This window comes from Sus scrofa, chromosome 8 (genome assembly GCF_054392235.1).
Source record: "Sus scrofa isolate SSC_HxYL_T2T_F1_AM1 chromosome 8, Sscrofa_HxYL_maternal_Yorkshire_Landrace_v2.0, whole genome shotgun sequence".
Taxonomy (NCBI): domain Eukaryota; kingdom Metazoa; phylum Chordata; class Mammalia; order Artiodactyla; family Suidae; genus Sus; species Sus scrofa.
The window spans coordinates 122,287,890-122,304,143 of record NC_139390.1 but is presented as its reverse complement, the minus strand read 5'-3'; the positions used below and the strand labels follow the sequence as shown (position 1 = coordinate 122,304,143).

The following is a 16,254-nucleotide window of genomic DNA, read 5'->3' as shown; positions in this document are numbered from 1 at the left end:
GGGACCTTTATTGGCCAAGACTGGAGCTGCCTCAGCGGAGCTTCAGCTTTCGTTCATGGCCGTAGTGTTTGAAAAAATACCCATCAGCATAAATACACCTTGTATATGAGCCGCTTGGAGCTATAAACATCTAACCAGTTCCCATCAGAAACCCACAGAGGTTTCAGAGGCTCTTTAAAAATAAACCTAATGGCTCTTAATTGACACCTTTTATAGCTATCAATATTCTTCACTTGAGATAGAGAATTCAATCTTACCCTATTATTTTGTTGTACTATTATGTTATATTTATGCTTAGTACAGAAAAATATTAGTACACAAAGCCTTCTCTGACAGTGTATTCAGATTTAATTACTATTTACTATAATGGCAATCAGAGGTTTATCAAAGCCAGGTGTGAATCTGTAGGGATATTAGGCATGATAATTAACTATCTTAGAAATGAGAAAAGATTCCCTGACTCTAATAAGTATTGATCAGGTAGAAGACTATGAGAAGTGGAGTGAATTTTTTTCTGTCTTTCCTCCTTGATTTAAAAATATTACTTCATTTTAACAGAGGAAAAAAATCAAATTTTTGTTGATAACTGTAATTTGCAAATCACCTTTTTTGAGGAAATTAAAAAAAAATTTTTTTAAATAGGATCCTGTTTCAGGCAAGAGACTATAAAATTTAAAATTAAAGAAAGCATAGAAGATGACAGAGGTATCTGGTTTATTTATTTAACCTTCCCAGATTTCACCCTCTGGGGATCTGCTTACAGTTTTGTTAAGGTTAGAAAACAGACCAAGTTGGGAAGTCAGTAAAATATAAAAACAAGTTTAGATGGAATTATTATTTGGTGGTTTTAAAAAACAATGTAAGTTGGTGTTTAATGAAGTGTATATGTGTATATATATGGATAGATTTTTTTTTAATGAGCAGGTCAGATTTCAATTTGGTTAGATTTGAAAACAACTTGTAACTAGATATATCTATATTTCTGATTTGACGACATGGGTTAGTAGATAATTAAATTAGTAGTCAATTAAATTAAACTAATCAAGTGCCTACGCTGGCAGTCCAGACAAAATAAACATATGGTCAGATTTCTTTTTAATGAGGTCTATATTTTGGGCATAACTTTTCAGTGTATTTTTGTCATCATGAGTTTTATTTTCACTTGAGGCAATGTTCAGCTAGGATTAGAAAGTTCTTATAATGTGGTTTATTGCCTTATTTCATATTGATAGTTAAACCAATAAACCTAAACTACATAATGATAGTCAATTACGTTTTGTCCATTAGTATTTCTATATGCCCTTCCTAACTGCAGAAGGAATGAAAATATGGAAGGTCTCTGGTTTTTTTTTGTTTTTGTTTTTTGAAATTTATTTTGTGACTTGAATGCTAAAGTTTCTTCTTTAATCTGAGATCAGTATTGATTGTTTAAGATTGAGCAGGAGGAACCTCCATAGTGATCCTTCTAATTCAATGAGCTTCTGTCCTCAGCAAAAAAGAGCTTGTCTTTAGGAAGGTCAAAGCAGTCTAATGTTAAAAATCCGTACACTTTCTGCAAACTAAGATAGGCTCTCAGTGTCTTCTTTGAACAGGAAGGAATTGAAAGACAAAGATTGCATTGTTAGGAATGAATCTAATAGAAGAACCCAGATATTTAGAGGATATTGGAGTCAGATAGCTGGTTTATAAGCTGCTCTTTCTAGGGATGATAAGCCATGTGTCTGTGAGAAGAATCTTCCCAACTGTCTGTTGTAAACAGAGATTACACGTACTATAGTATTTAAGCTCAAGAAAATCACAGGGCCTTCCACCATTATCAGGCTTTTGGTCACCTCTGATAGGAGACTCCTGGTCACCCCTAGTGTAACTAGCATTAAAGTGAGGACATTGTGTGCAGGCTGTACCTCTTATGTACATGACTGGGTGCTGTAGCTTGGCTGCCTTCTCCTTCATTCTTCAATGCAGAGAAGAATTTTCAGTGACTGGCATTAGGTTTGAGGTTTTGTCATCTTTCTGCTTCAACCCATTCTTTTCAGATCTAAACGAGTGTGGCCTGAAGCCTCGGCCCTGCAAGCACAGATGTATGAACACCTATGGCAGCTACAAGTGCTACTGTCTCAACGGATACATGCTCATGCCGGATGGGTCCTGCTCTAGTATGTCAAGCATCTTCACTGTTTCAGAAGTGCTTTGGGCTTGATTTCATGCTGGGTTCAGGGAGTGTGTGAAAGTGGCTGCCCAGCTCCCCTCCCCCGCAAACAGGATGTGAGCGTGTGTTTGTATGCATGCCTGAGGAATGGAAAATCAAAATAAGTGCTGCCCATTTTAGACATCTAGCAGCCTTTACCATGGGTGCCAGTGTTAAGTTGATTTGGAAATGGTATTTAGAACAAGAATCGCTAATGTGTTCTAATGTGTTTTCTAATGTTTTTCCTACCACATGGACCCCTGTCTTCTATCTGGGCACAGAACTGTCCCACATAGAAAAAGAACAATAGTGACCACTTGAGGACTGTTGTACACTGTCCACAAGGATGGACAGTAAACTGTTTGCTGGGAAAGAATCTTTCCAGCCTGGTGATTGGGTATCAACCATCCATAAATACCTCCTCACTTCATTCTTACATTTCTTTTTCTTTTCTTTTCTTTTTTTTTTTTTCTTTTTCTTTTTTTTTTTTTTTTTTTTTTTTGCTTTTTATGGCCGCACCCATGGCATATGGAAGTTTCCAGGCGAAGGGTCTCATCAGAGCTATAGCTACCAGCCACAGCCACAGCCACAGCCACAGCAGGGCAGGATCCGAGCTGCGTCTGCGACTTACACCACAGCTCATGGCAATGCTGGATCCTTAACCCACTGCACAGAGCCAGGGATCAAACCACATCCTCACGGATTCCAGTCTGGTTCGTTCCTGCTGAGCCACAACAGGAACTCCCCTTCCCCATATTTTTAACTTAGGCTATTGAAGAATTAAGACCTTTTCATCTTCGTTGTAGATTCAGTGTCACTGATGGCTGGACAAGTAGAAAACGTAGTTATTTTAGGTTCAGGATATGTTTTCTGCCTCAGTCAGATGGTCACTCTCTTTCCAGGTGCCCTGACTTGCTCCATGGCAAACTGTCAGTATGGCTGCGATGTTGTCAAAGGACAGATCCGGTGCCAGTGCCCCTCTCCTGGCCTACAGCTGGCTCCTGATGGGAGGACCTGTGTGGGTGAGTTGCAAAATCAGGCATCTCTGTCAGCAGCCTCTGTAGGATAAGGAAGAAAGTGAAATGTGATGGAAGGAAGGAAAAAGGGTGGTTACGGAACATCAGGTAATTAGCTTTCCTTTAGAGGCTGTCACTTGTCTCCTTAGGGCACCTCTCACTATGAAAAGACCATGAAAACCTTGTTTCCCCTGAAAAATGAGGGACAGGAGGAAACCACACGTGCAAAGGCACTGACGTTTAAAGGGAGCACAGTGTTCAGAGAAACAGGAAGCGCTCAGGACTTCGAGAACATAAGAGCTGAGCAGGTAGACAGGGCTAGACTGTTTGTATTGCACAGGAGGATTAGATTTGCCCCCCACCACCCCGTAAATTAGGAAGGCAGTAAAAGATCATAGGTGAGAATCTGGGCTTTAATTTCAAACTTGGCTGTGCCATATACTTGATATGTAGCCTCAGGTAAGAGACTTCCTTTCTTTGAGCTAGCGTCATCTCATTTTAGAAGTGGGAGTAATTTCACATAGAACCTCTGTGAAGAGTGAATGAGGTCATGGATGCAAGGAGCTTAGCATAATACATCGCATGCTTATTGCACTGAGTGAATGGAGGCATTTAGGACCTCAAGAGATCTTTACTGAGTATTTTCTATATGTCATGTACTGGGCTCAGTGCTAGGGTATGCAGTAATGGACAAAGCAGACAAGCTTTTAATCCTCACAAAGCTGATATTCGAATGGAAGGGACAGTAAAGAAAGAAATATCCAATACACATTAACAAACAATACTAAGAGTTAATATGGGGTACTAAGAGACTGAAAAACAGAAAGGGTCTATTTTAGAAAATGGTCAAGGAAAGCCCTAAAGTAAGACTTGGACCATTGGCCACTGAAGAATCAGCCAAGCAAGTGAAAATGTTTTGGAGCGCTGTGGTGGAGAGGTTGGCTTCTTTAAGGTTTTGCAAGGAAGGAGGTCACGTCATTATGTACATTACGTCATTATGTAGTAGTGTGAGGGGTGGTGGCTTGAGATACAGCGGATGAGGTAGGTGGGGACTTAGTGCAGGGCCTTCGAAGGCGTGGTGAGAGATGAGGAATTCAGAAAGCAGGTAGAAATAGTTCAGAGATTTAAGCATGGTAGTAGTCCCATCTTATGTCTTAATCGAATCTGTTGTATACAGTTGAGTGGGAATGCTTTGGAGGGGTGAGACTGGCAGAGAAAAGGGCAGTGTGGAGGCTCTTGTAAGAGTCTGCTCTGGGAGATGGTGGCTTGGACGAGGCAGTGGATGAAGAGTGGAGTAAAGGAATTCAAAGACTCTGTCAGAGGTAGATTGAGCAGGGGTTGATGATTTGGGGGTTGTCAAGGAGATGACTCATGTTTCTGGTTTGAGCAACCAGGGGGGTGCAGGTGCAGTATGTGTGAGATTCGGTGCAAGAGGAGGATGGCTTGAGTTAGGACAAGGTGCAATTTGGAGACGTGGAATTATTGCAGGGCAGCCAGCTGGATAACATCGATGATGAGCCACTATGTGCCAGGCAACCATTTGCAGATAGTTGTTTACTTTAAAATTGACTCCATCTGAACCTGCTGTGGCCCTTCCTAAGATGCAGTTGACTTATGTTTCTAGACATTGATGAATGTGCTACTGGAAGAGCCTCCTGTCCCAGATATAGGCAATGTGTCAACACTTTTGGGAGTTACATCTGCAAATGTCATAAAGGCTTCGACCTCATGTATATCGGAGGCAAATACCAATGTCACGGTAATGAACTCCAACCATTGCTCTGTGTTATTTTCTCCTGTGGAGCGAAAAGGTCTCTTCATTATGGTGCTGATTGGGATGGCAGGGGCGGGGGAGGGTGCTGGCATCAAATTAAATGAACATAAGTGAAATTCAAATGCCAGTAGCTCTGGACTTTATTTCTTCTATTTATCTGCTGAATCATATTAATCTCCCAAATACACTGCTTCTTTTCCTCCTTCCTGATGCAGATATAGATGAATGCTCCCTGGGTCAGTATCAGTGCAGCCGCTTCGCACGGTGTTACAACATACACGGGTCCTACAAGTGTAAATGTAAAGACGGATACCAGGGCGACGGGCTGCGTTGTGTGTGTGAGTAATGCTCGTCTCCCAGCTCTAAATTCCACCAGAAGGTACAGGATTACACAAAGGCCATTCCAAAGGAAGATTAGTGATCAGATTAATTATCAACGAAATATAATTGCTCATAGCTACTCATACGAGTCTGTGATTTCCACAAACAATGAAATCACTTCCCCAGGAATTTTTAAAAATTAAAAGCTCAGTTATACATTCTAATCTTAAAAACATTCCATTCCTCAACTAAACTCTCTCAATAGCTTCTCTTTAGCTGGTAAGAAATGATACCCCCTGCCCCCCCCAATAAGAATTTGATTCGGCTCTAATCAGAAGGAAATGTATGTTTGGCATTAACATTCAGTGTTCATGGTGGGATAATCTGAATAGCGTCTCCATTTTTATTCCTCTGTTATAGGCCTCTAAGTCTACTATTAAAAAATCATTTCCTTATTTATTTTCTCTACATTCAGAGCTGTTTTGCTTTTTAAATTTTTATAAGTTCTATTTGGAGTATGGCTCTGTTAGTAGATAAACATGAAAAAGATACTCTCCATGATGAATACTTCACAAACCAAAGGCCATAAGTTAGCCTGCATTTCATGCAACAATAGATTATTTTTTAAGTTTCTGGAGTAAAATATTTCCTAAAAATCATGGGGCATAAAATCATGAGGATTACAGGATTTTCGAAGGGTCATGCCGTCATACTCCTAGTCTGGAGTATATCACTCCAAGAAGATTAAATATTAATTCCTTTTGGTGAATACCATCAGGGACAAAGTTTCCACAGATGATCTTGGTGACCTCTGACATTTTTTAAGGAAAGCAATTGTATAAATTAGTAGAGGGTAAGGAAAACCAAATATGAAACAATAAGTGGAGCACTTAATGAAAATGTATTTGTGTGAATTGAATTTGTATAAAGTATGGAAAAGTATTAGTCCTTAGACAATTCTAAACATGATTTTTTGTCTCTCTCTTTTTTTTTTTTTTTTTTTTGCCTTTTCTAGGGCCACTCCCGTGGCATATGGAGGTTCCCAGGCTAGGGGTCTAATCGGAGCCATAGCTGCCAGCCTAGGCCAGAGCCACAGAAACACAGGATCCGAGCCGCATCTGCAACCTACACCACAGCTCACGGCAACGCCGGATCCTTAACCCACTGAGCAAGGCCAGGGACCAAACCCTCAACCTCATGGTTCCTAGTCGGAATCATTAACCACTGAGCCATGATGGGAACTCCCTGAGCATGATTTTATGATGTATGTGTACCATGGGGACACTTAACATAGTCTCTCAACATACATCTCTCATATTTTAAAATTTTATAATGTCTGCATTTAAAAAATCTTACTGATTCTTGTTTCTTTTCACTTTACAAATACTTAAAATTTTTTGTTTCAAATAATACATTTCATTACGAAAGCAACAATATAATTTTTGTGTATGTCCACCAGACGGATTATGTGTGTATGATTGTATATGTGTATATTATATATACACATATATATTTTTTGTAAAACAGCATGACTTACAGTAGGGGAATATTCTAAATGTGGAAAAAGCATGAGGTATTTTAATAGATCTGTTTTGTACAATTTGGTATTTTACTTCTTAAGGAGAGATGGTTACACACTAATTTAAGTATATTTACTCTTTTAGATATTCCAAAAGTCATGATCGAACCTTCAGGCCCAATTCATGTACCAAAGGGAAATGGTACCATTTCAAAGGGTGATGGAGGACAGAGTAACTGGATTCCTGATGTTGGAAGTACGAGGTGGCCTCTGAAGACACCATACATACCTCCTGTCATTACCAACTGGCCCACTTCTAAGCCAACAACAAGACCTACACCAAAGCCAATGCCACAGCCTACCCCTCCCCCACCCTCACCCCCACCCACAGAACTCAGAACCCCTCCACCAGCAACAACTCCAGAAAGACCAACCACCAGACTGACCACCGTAGCACCAGTTGCCACTACGTCTCCAAGAGGGTTCACGGTTGACAACAGGATACAGACAGATCCTCAGAAACCCAGAGGAGATGTGTTCAGTAAGTCATAAATGTTAGCACATCTTTTGAGGGTTTTTTTCTTTTTCCAGTTTTATTGAAATGTAACTGACATACTGCACTGTATAAGTTTAAGGAGTACAGCATGATGGTTTGACTTACACATGTCATGAAATGATTATCATAGTGAGTTTAGTTAACATCCATTCTCATACAGATACAAACGAAAAGAAAAAAATTTGTTTCCTTGGGATGGAAACTCTTAGGATTTACTCTCTTAACAACTTCCACAGACGTCATACAGCAGTTATAACTGTAGTCATAATGTTGTACATTCCATCCTTAGTGCTTATGTATCTTATTTTTGCATGTGTGTCTTTTTTTTTTTTTTTTTGCCTTTTCTACGGCCACTCCCATGGCATATGGAGGTTCCCAGGCTAGGGGTCAAATTGGAGCTGTAGACCCTGGCCTATGCCAGAGCCACAGCAACGCAGGATCTGAGCTGTGTCTGCCACCTACACCACAGCTCACAGCAACACCAGATCCTTAACCTACTGAGCGAGGCCAGGGATTGAACCCGCAACCTCATGGTTCCTAGTCGTATTCGTTAACCACTGAGCCATGTAGGGAACTCCCAAGTGCTTATTTATATTATAACTGGATTTGTACCTTTTGACTGCCTTCATCCCTAATCTTCCTTTTCAAGTAACCACAAATCTGATCTCATTTTCTGTGCATTTGTTCTAAGATTCTGTATGTAAGTGAGATCACATACAGAATTTGCCTTCCTTTGATTTATTTCACTTAGCATTATGTCCTGAAGATCCATCCATGTTGTCACAAATGGCAGGATTTTCTCATTTTTATGGCTCATTTTTATTATTTCCATGTCCTCACCAACACTTATCTCTTGTCTTTTTGGATAGCCATTTTGACAGGTGTGAGGTGATAGCTCATTTTGATTTTGATTTGCATTTACCTAATAATTAATGGTGCTGAGCATCTTTTCATGTACCTGTTGGCCATTAGTACATCTTCTTTGGGCAAATGCCTATTCAGGTTCTTTGCCCACTTTTTAATTGGATTATTTGGTCTTTTGTTACTCAGTTGTAAGAATTAACTATATATTTTAGATATTAACCCCTTACTAGATGGATGATTTGCAAATATTTTTCCCACCCCAATAGGTTGTGTTTTCATTCTGGTAATGGTTTCTTTTACTGCACAGAAGCTTTTTAGTTTGATGTTATCTCGCTTATTTTTTATTTTGTTGCTTGTGCTTTAGGTGTCACATCAAAAAAATTACTGCCAACACTCGTGTCAAGGAGCTTTCTTCCTATGTTCTCTTCTAGGAGTTTTATGGTTTCATGTCATATGTTCAAGTCTTTAATTCGTTCCAGGCTAATTTTTGTGAATGGTGTAGGATAGGTATCTAGGTTCATTCTTTTGTATGTGACTATTCAATTTTCCCAGCATCATTTATTGAAGAGACTGAATTTTTTCCATGAATATTCTTGAATCCCTTGTTGAATATTATTTCACCATAGATGCTTGGGTTTATTTCTGGGCTCTTGACTTTGTTCCATTGGTCTATATGTCTGTTTTTATGCCAGTACCATAATGTTTGATTACTGTGTCTTTATAGCTTGAAATCAAAGTGTGATGTCTACCACTTTGTTCTTCTTTCTCAGAATTGCTGTGGCTATTTTGGGGTCTTTTGTGCTGTACATTTTAATACGCTTTTTATGATGGCATCCAAACCACAGGCCATGCCTTGAATAAGACTCATAAAAAGGATTACTTATGCAAAGTATAAATCATACATCCCTATTGTTAAATATTATAAAGAGATATATAAAAGTCAGTCAGCTGGGCAAATAAGAATGTGAATAGAAATGGAAGGAATATCACAAAGTCATACAGTAGATCGCAGCTCCTATCCAGTATGAGAATTCTCCTAACATACTCAGATTTACTTGAAAACTCTCAGAGATTGAGAACTTAATATACCACATACTATTTAACGTTTAACCTAAATGTTCATTCAATCAATAAATATTTTTTTTGTGCATTTTAGGGTGGCAAGCCCTGTGTTAGGCATGGGTTTACAAAGATAAAACAGAAAAGCTTATAACCTGGTGGGAAAGATAGTTGCCCACAAGCCATCTGTGGTGCTTTGTTAGTGAAAGAGATTTGTGTGGGATGTTACGGAGGAGAGAGAAGGTTCCCAACCTGTCTTTGGCTAGGGACAGTTTGGAGCATGGGGAGGCTTCTCGAGTGAATTGGGGCAAAGGGCATGAAGAAAGGGAGGCATTATAGTTAACGAGGACAGCACAACGAGGACAGCACAACATAGCATAGCATATGCAGGAAACTACCAACAAATTGGAGCGTTGAGCCAAGGATTGTTGAGAAACATTGGGCAATTATGCCCTTGTATTTACTGTAAACTAGTAGTTAGATCTAAATTGGAGCTAGGCTGAATTTAAGATTCCAGATTTTTAATGGGTGACTGGGAAAGGGTGATACCACCCATGAAGAGAGAGGCTGTACGTAAAGAAGTTTTGAAGGGAGAAGAGGTTGTTCCCTTATTACCAGACCAACATTTGTGATTTTTAACCTCTTTCTGAGCTTTTCAATGTGTGCTCTTTTTAAAAAGTCTCTCTTTTTTTCCCCCATTATGAAAATACACGTATGAATTAAAAATAACACTGCAGTTCACTAATAGATCAAACTGGGAAGACATGCAGTTCTGATGATGCTTGAGAGCACTCGTTCTAAGAGAGTGTGATCTTAAAGACATGCCCCGGGAAAGACTTACCTTGATCCTGTGCCAAGGCTGTTGCATGCCACAGATAGCATTGCCGCCTTGGGACACTCCTGCCAGAAGTTAAATTCCACTCCCATTTCATCCTCAGCCGTAGCTGCTGGTTAATGTTAACCTCATGAGGATCTTTGGGACACTGCTTAATTTGCTGTCTGGTGACTGCAGCGTATATTCCAAATAAGGGAGTGGTTCCAAGTTTTCAACTCAGAACAAATGACTCGTATTCATTCATTGTGAAAGCAGAAGGGAATCCTAGTGCCGTTTTAGGTCAACGCCATTTAATTCATTGAATATTTTCTTCACCTCTGGTGTAATAATTTCTTAAGCCATCCTTAGCCTCCACTGGTCCGAGAAGAGACTTTGGCGCTTCTCATTTCATGCGTTTTCAGGTAATATTAATTACAGCAACGGTTGGGCCATCTCCAGAGAGCCCCATACTTCAATTGTATGTTCCTTTACATTGAAAGGGTATATATTTGTTGAATGGAAGAGGAAGAGGTTGTTAAACAGGGCTTTTCTTTATAAGATGTGCATATCTATGTGTGTGCACATGCGTGTGCAGGGGAGAGAGAGAGTATTGTTCCCTGAGAGAAGACTATAAAGATATTCTAAAAGGAAATTAAAGAAGGAAAAAATTATAACACAGATCTGTGGCCCAGACTTCTCCCCAAATCCTAGGCTTGCTTATCACTAGCCTCTTTAACCTCTCCAGTGAGATGAAGGTACACATCTCAGACTCAGGATGTCTCATTGTTTCTGATCGTCACCCCAAACACACTCTATCCCCAGCTTTTCCCACCCCAGGAGATGGAACCTCCATCCAGCCAATTACTAGGCCAAAGAACTTGGAGGCATCTTGAGTTACATTTTACACCCACATCCAAGCCGTCTGGAAATCCTGTTAGCCCTTCCTTCAAATTGTATCTGAAGTGTGTCTTCACCTCACCATCTCCAGTGCTGCTGCCCGTCCACTGGGGTACAGATCTGAAATGCTTTTCCAGAGGGGTTTTGGAATATAACATTTTTTTTTTAATTTTAGAAAAGTAATAAGGTGCATATGCTGTGCATTACACACCAAAACATATTAATGTTTCTAAGGGAAACATGAATGTTTAAGCTAATGTGGCTACTGAAGCCATTTAGCTTAGGTTAAGTGAGGGTTAGTTTTGCCTCCTAATGAGTTAATGAAGCAGCTTTTGGATTTGAGAATGATGGGCGAGGAACCCTGGATCTGTTCTGCAGTAACCTTCCAGCCCATCCCCTGCCTCCATCCTTGTCCTCCTCTTCCCAACCCAGCAGAGGGTCATCTTTTAAAACTTAGATGAGACGTCCCTGTTCCATCCTTCATAAGGATGGAAGCCCTTAGCCCTTCTGCCATTTTACCAAGTCCGAAAATGGCATCTCCTAGCACTCCCCCTCCCCCCATTCATTCACCCAGCCTCCTCGCCGTTCCTCCAACTTCTCCTATCTTAGGATTTTTTCTCCAACTGTTCTCTCTTTTTGGAACACTCTTCCCCCAGCTATCAGCTTGTCTCACTTTCTCTCCTCCTCAAGCAAATCTCAGCTTAATCAGTGAGGCCACCCTGATCCGTCTTCAATATTGTGACCTCTCCTAACTATCACCAGCACACCTGAGCTCACAGCTCTCTCCTTTGTTTTGTTTTGTTTTGTTTTGTTTTAGGGCCACACCCATGGCATATGGAGGTTTCCAGGCTAGCGGGTCGAATAGGATCTGTACCTGCTAGCCTATAGCACAGCCACAGCAATGCCAGGTTCAAGCCACATCTGCGACCTATACCATAGCTCACAGCAATGCCGGGTCCTTGACCCACTGAGCAAGGCCAGGGAGCAAACCCGCATCCTCATGGATGCTGGTCAGATTTGTTTCCGCTGAGCCAGGATGGGAACTCCCTCTTCTGTTGGTTTTTTTTTTTTTAATTGCATTTATCACCTTCTATACTCTCTTGTCAGCTTATTTATAATGTCTATTTTTGTCTCCTCTGACTAGAATATAAGCTTTTTGAGGAGAGGGATCTTTGTTTTGCTCATTGTTATAGCTCAGGAATCTAAAATAATGTCTGGCACATAATCAGCAATTGAATACTATTTATGGAACATAGAAATGAATGAATAGATCAATCATAATGTTTTAGAATACAATAAATTATCGTGTAATCCCTTTTCCATACAAAAGCTAGTTTTTAGTTACACATTTAATCTATATTTGATGATTAAAAATATTCTTTCCTGATTGTTACTTATTTTTATATTCTGGGGAGCTTTTCTATTGTGCTTCCTCTATGCTTTTTTCTCCTTCTCCCTTCCTTCCTTTTGGAGATTCAGTGGATTATTAATTCTGAAAATTCGGTGTTAGTGAGAAGGAAAATGATGTTAGAGATAATATTTCAAAGTATATATTTTCTAGCTCCTAAAACTAGCTGAGATAATTTTTCTGTTATACTTTCATTATTTGAAAGTTGGCCTGTGTGAAGGTACACACATTTTTGAATGTAAGAAAAATTTAAGAAGCAACCCCTTAAAACAATGTTCCCTGTAGGTATTAAACAAAATACTCTTGAAGCCAGAATTTTATTCTTTCACTACTCCTACAAAAGAAGGGGATTTAAAACAGTGAAAAAAGTTATTTAAACTTCAAATTAGTAGTCCAGATAGAATAGCCATAATAGCCTTTTCACATTTTAATTTGGGACCTAAAAGTTTCATCTAAACCAACATCAATTAATTATACAAGTATAAGATACTTATGAAGTTTAAAAAAATTATCCCAATTATATCTAAAATCTCTAAAGGTAACTACAGACCCTCCTAATACCCATCCCCCTGTTGTTAGGATGCTCTGTCTTGTATTTAACCTGAATTCATGAAATTATAGTTTATACCTCTTCAGTATTGTCAGGTTACTTGGGGCTGATGGACACACCTGAGCATTGTCTCCAGACCCCCTCTTGGGAAATTACTAATCTGTTTATTCTTTGGGCTCAGTAATTTCTGTTTCATAAAACAATTCCTAGAAATAATTTTTTTCAACCCACATATCAATCTTTTTGGCTTGCCTTTGAACTATCTTTGCTTTCAAGGTCTGTCTTAAATGATGGGGTCCAAAGATACTTAATAGTCAGATCTGACCTGATATTGATTACAGGGGGGAATTTTTTTTTTTTTTGGTGGTGCCAAAGTTCCCAGGCCAGGATTCAAATCTGCGCCACAACAGTGACCCAAGCCACAGCAGTGACAATGCTAGATCCTTAACCCACTAGGCCATGAGGGAACTCCTGCAGGGGGAGTTTTTAGAAACATGCTTTTCTAATCTAAGTCTTTTCCTTCTGTTTTCAGGTATGTTATACTGCAGATTTATTTACAGTGCAGAGCTATTTTATCCTCAGATATTTTTTCCTCCAACATCCATACAATGTCTGGCACATAGTAGTCACTCAGAAGTATTTGCTGAATGAAGTGAAATGGACTCTTATCCTGGATCCAACTCTCTTTCAACTATTCAATAGACTATTGATTCCAATAGTCTGTCCCCAAATGATCAAAGCTATTTCAGATAATGGTCTTTCTCTTATTTGGATACAGCTTAACATAGCCATTGAAAACAAATATTTTCTACAAAACTCTAAATCTAATATTCTTCTAAACTTTAAGCACGATGTTGATAATTAGTTAAAAGACATTGAAAAAGACTGTGAAAATAAGGTTAAGGCATATGAAAAAGGAGAGAATTTTAACTACTGCTGAGGATAGAATACCTTGAATCAAAAGATCTAGTTTTGATTCTCACCTCTATTTTATTATATGTGAGTTGAGTGACTTTGGACAGGTTACTGTGTTTTCCACCTGAATTTTCTCACCTCTAAAATAGGGGTGATAACCCTAGTTATCTGTTCTCATAGAGTATTTTCAAGGGTCAGACATAATACAAGAAAAGCGTTTGTGAATTACCTAATATGAGATAAAAGATTACTGTATTTTATAGAAATAACTATGACAGGAACATTTAAATAATATGTAACTAAGGAAGTAACTTTTTATGTATGATATGAGATGTTAAACATGTATTTTTTAAATAATGTCAACTTGAGGAACCCTAGGTTTTTCAGGTTGTGTGAATTGAATTATATAATCAGACATAATTGCAAGACTAGGCCTACAGGCATCACTTGAGTAACACTAAAGGTACCTGATGGAGCATGAAATTATTTTTTCTTTGCAATGTTTGGATTTTTTTCTTTTTAAAATTTTTATTGAATTATAGTTGATTAACAATATTGTGTTCATTTCTGCTGTTCAGCAAGTGATTCAGTTAATTCTTTTTCATATTCTTTTCTGTGATAGTTGAATATAGTTCCCTGTGCTCTATAGTGGGACCTTGTTGTTTATCTACCCTATGCATAATAGTTAGCCTCTGCTAATCCAAAACTCCCAATCTTTTCCTCCCTCTTGGCAACCACAAGTCTGTTCTCTATGTCTTGTGAATCTGTTTTTTTTTTTTTTTTGGTAGATATGTTGATATGTGTCCTATTTTAGATTCCACATATAAGTGATATCATATGGTATCTGCCTCTTTCTGACTTCACTTAGTATAATCATCTCTAGGCCCATCTATGCTGCCACGAATGGCATTATTTCATTCTTCTTAATGGCTGAGTAATATTCCATTGTATATATGTACTACATCTCCTTTATCCATTCCTCTGTCAATGGACATTTAGGTTGTTTCCATGTATTGGCTGTTGTGAATAGTGCTGCTATGAACATTGGGGTGCATGTATCTTTTTGAATTATAGTTTTGTCTGGATATATGCCCAGGAGCAGGATTACTGGATCATATGGCAACTCTATTTTTAGTTTTCTGAGGAACCTCCATACTATTTTCCATCGTGGCTAAAGCATGAAATTGTTATTTCATCAATGGGACAGACTAGTTCTTCTCAAAGTGTATTTCATAGAACATTAATTTTCTGGAATATTATATAAGTGTACACCTAAAAAAAAATCTGAGGTCAAATAAATTTGGGAGATTCTAGGTTTCGTCAACTTAAATAGGTTTGGTAACTGTAGGACTTTTCAGTGTTCCAGTGGGCACTGTGAATCTCTTGGAGAGGCATATAATGTACATCATTTCCCAAGTGGATTTAACCATTGGGGTTAGAGTTTATTATAACCAACTTTGGATCAGGCTGGGCTGAACTAAGACCTATGGGGACCACGCTCTCCACACCAAATGGCCCATCCCATGGGCTCTCATTTGCATGGTTTCTAAGACCCGATGGATTGATCTTGGATCTGGAAGAGCCTGGCAGGGTTGGAAGGGGGTTAGGGAGTGCAGAACAGTGCTGGACAGACTTAGAGCGAGGAAAGCGGATTTAACTGTGGGCTGTCTATCCGAACACCAGAGGTATGCTGCAGGCGATTGCTAAAAAGTTAGACTAAGCCAGCACCAAAGTAAAACCTGGTATCAGAGTAGGAAGGAGCTATCACAGAGCAGAGCAAAATTTTTAAAAACATCATGCGGTAGTTCCCATCGTGGCTCAGAGGAAATGAATCTGACTAGTATCCATGAGGAGGCAGTTTCCACCCCTGGCCTCGCTCAGTGGGTTAAGGATCCAGTGTTACTGTGAGCTGTGGTGTAGGTCACAGATGCAGCTTGGATCTGGCGTTGCTGTGGCTATGGTGTAGGCCATTGGCTATGGCTCCGATGTGACCCCTAGTCTGGGAACCTCCATATGCTGTGGGTGCAGCCCTAAAAAGACATGAATGAATGAATGAATGAATAAATAATGTTAGCAGAAACCAAAGTAAAGGAAATTAGGGGAAAATACAATTCTCATTGAGTAATGCAATGAAATATAATGCCATAATTTTTTTAAAAAAACATTTAATGACATGGAAGGTACCTATATTATAAAAATGTTAAGTGAAAAGAATATACAAGATTGTATATACTGTTGACCCCAATTAGTTATAAAATACACATCTCCGTATGTCTAAATGAATATAAAGGTCTGACAGAAAAAAAGACCAACATAGTAACCATGGATATAGCCGGTTTATGTATTTGAGATGATTTTCACTGTTTTTTGTTA

The 16,254-nt window shown here is 39.0% G+C and overlaps 1 protein-coding gene across 12 annotated transcripts in view; it reads left to right on the top strand.

Annotated features, from left to right (window-relative positions):
* NPNT (nephronectin) overlaps window positions 1-16,254 on the top strand; it is an 80,034-nt gene that overhangs the window by 39,619 nt on the left and 24,161 nt on the right. For all 12 annotated transcript variants that reach the window (XM_021101706.2, XM_021101704.2, XM_021101705.2 and 9 more), the window contains 5 exons: window positions 2,037-2,156; window positions 3,091-3,210; window positions 4,829-4,963; window positions 5,194-5,316; window positions 6,964-7,359. In XM_021101706.2, coding sequence (XP_020957365.1) covers window positions 2,037-2,156; window positions 3,091-3,210; window positions 4,829-4,963; window positions 5,194-5,316; window positions 6,964-7,359 — 894 coding nt within the window. The remainder of the gene's footprint in view (window positions 1-2,036; window positions 2,157-3,090; window positions 3,211-4,828; window positions 4,964-5,193; window positions 5,317-6,963; window positions 7,360-16,254) is intronic.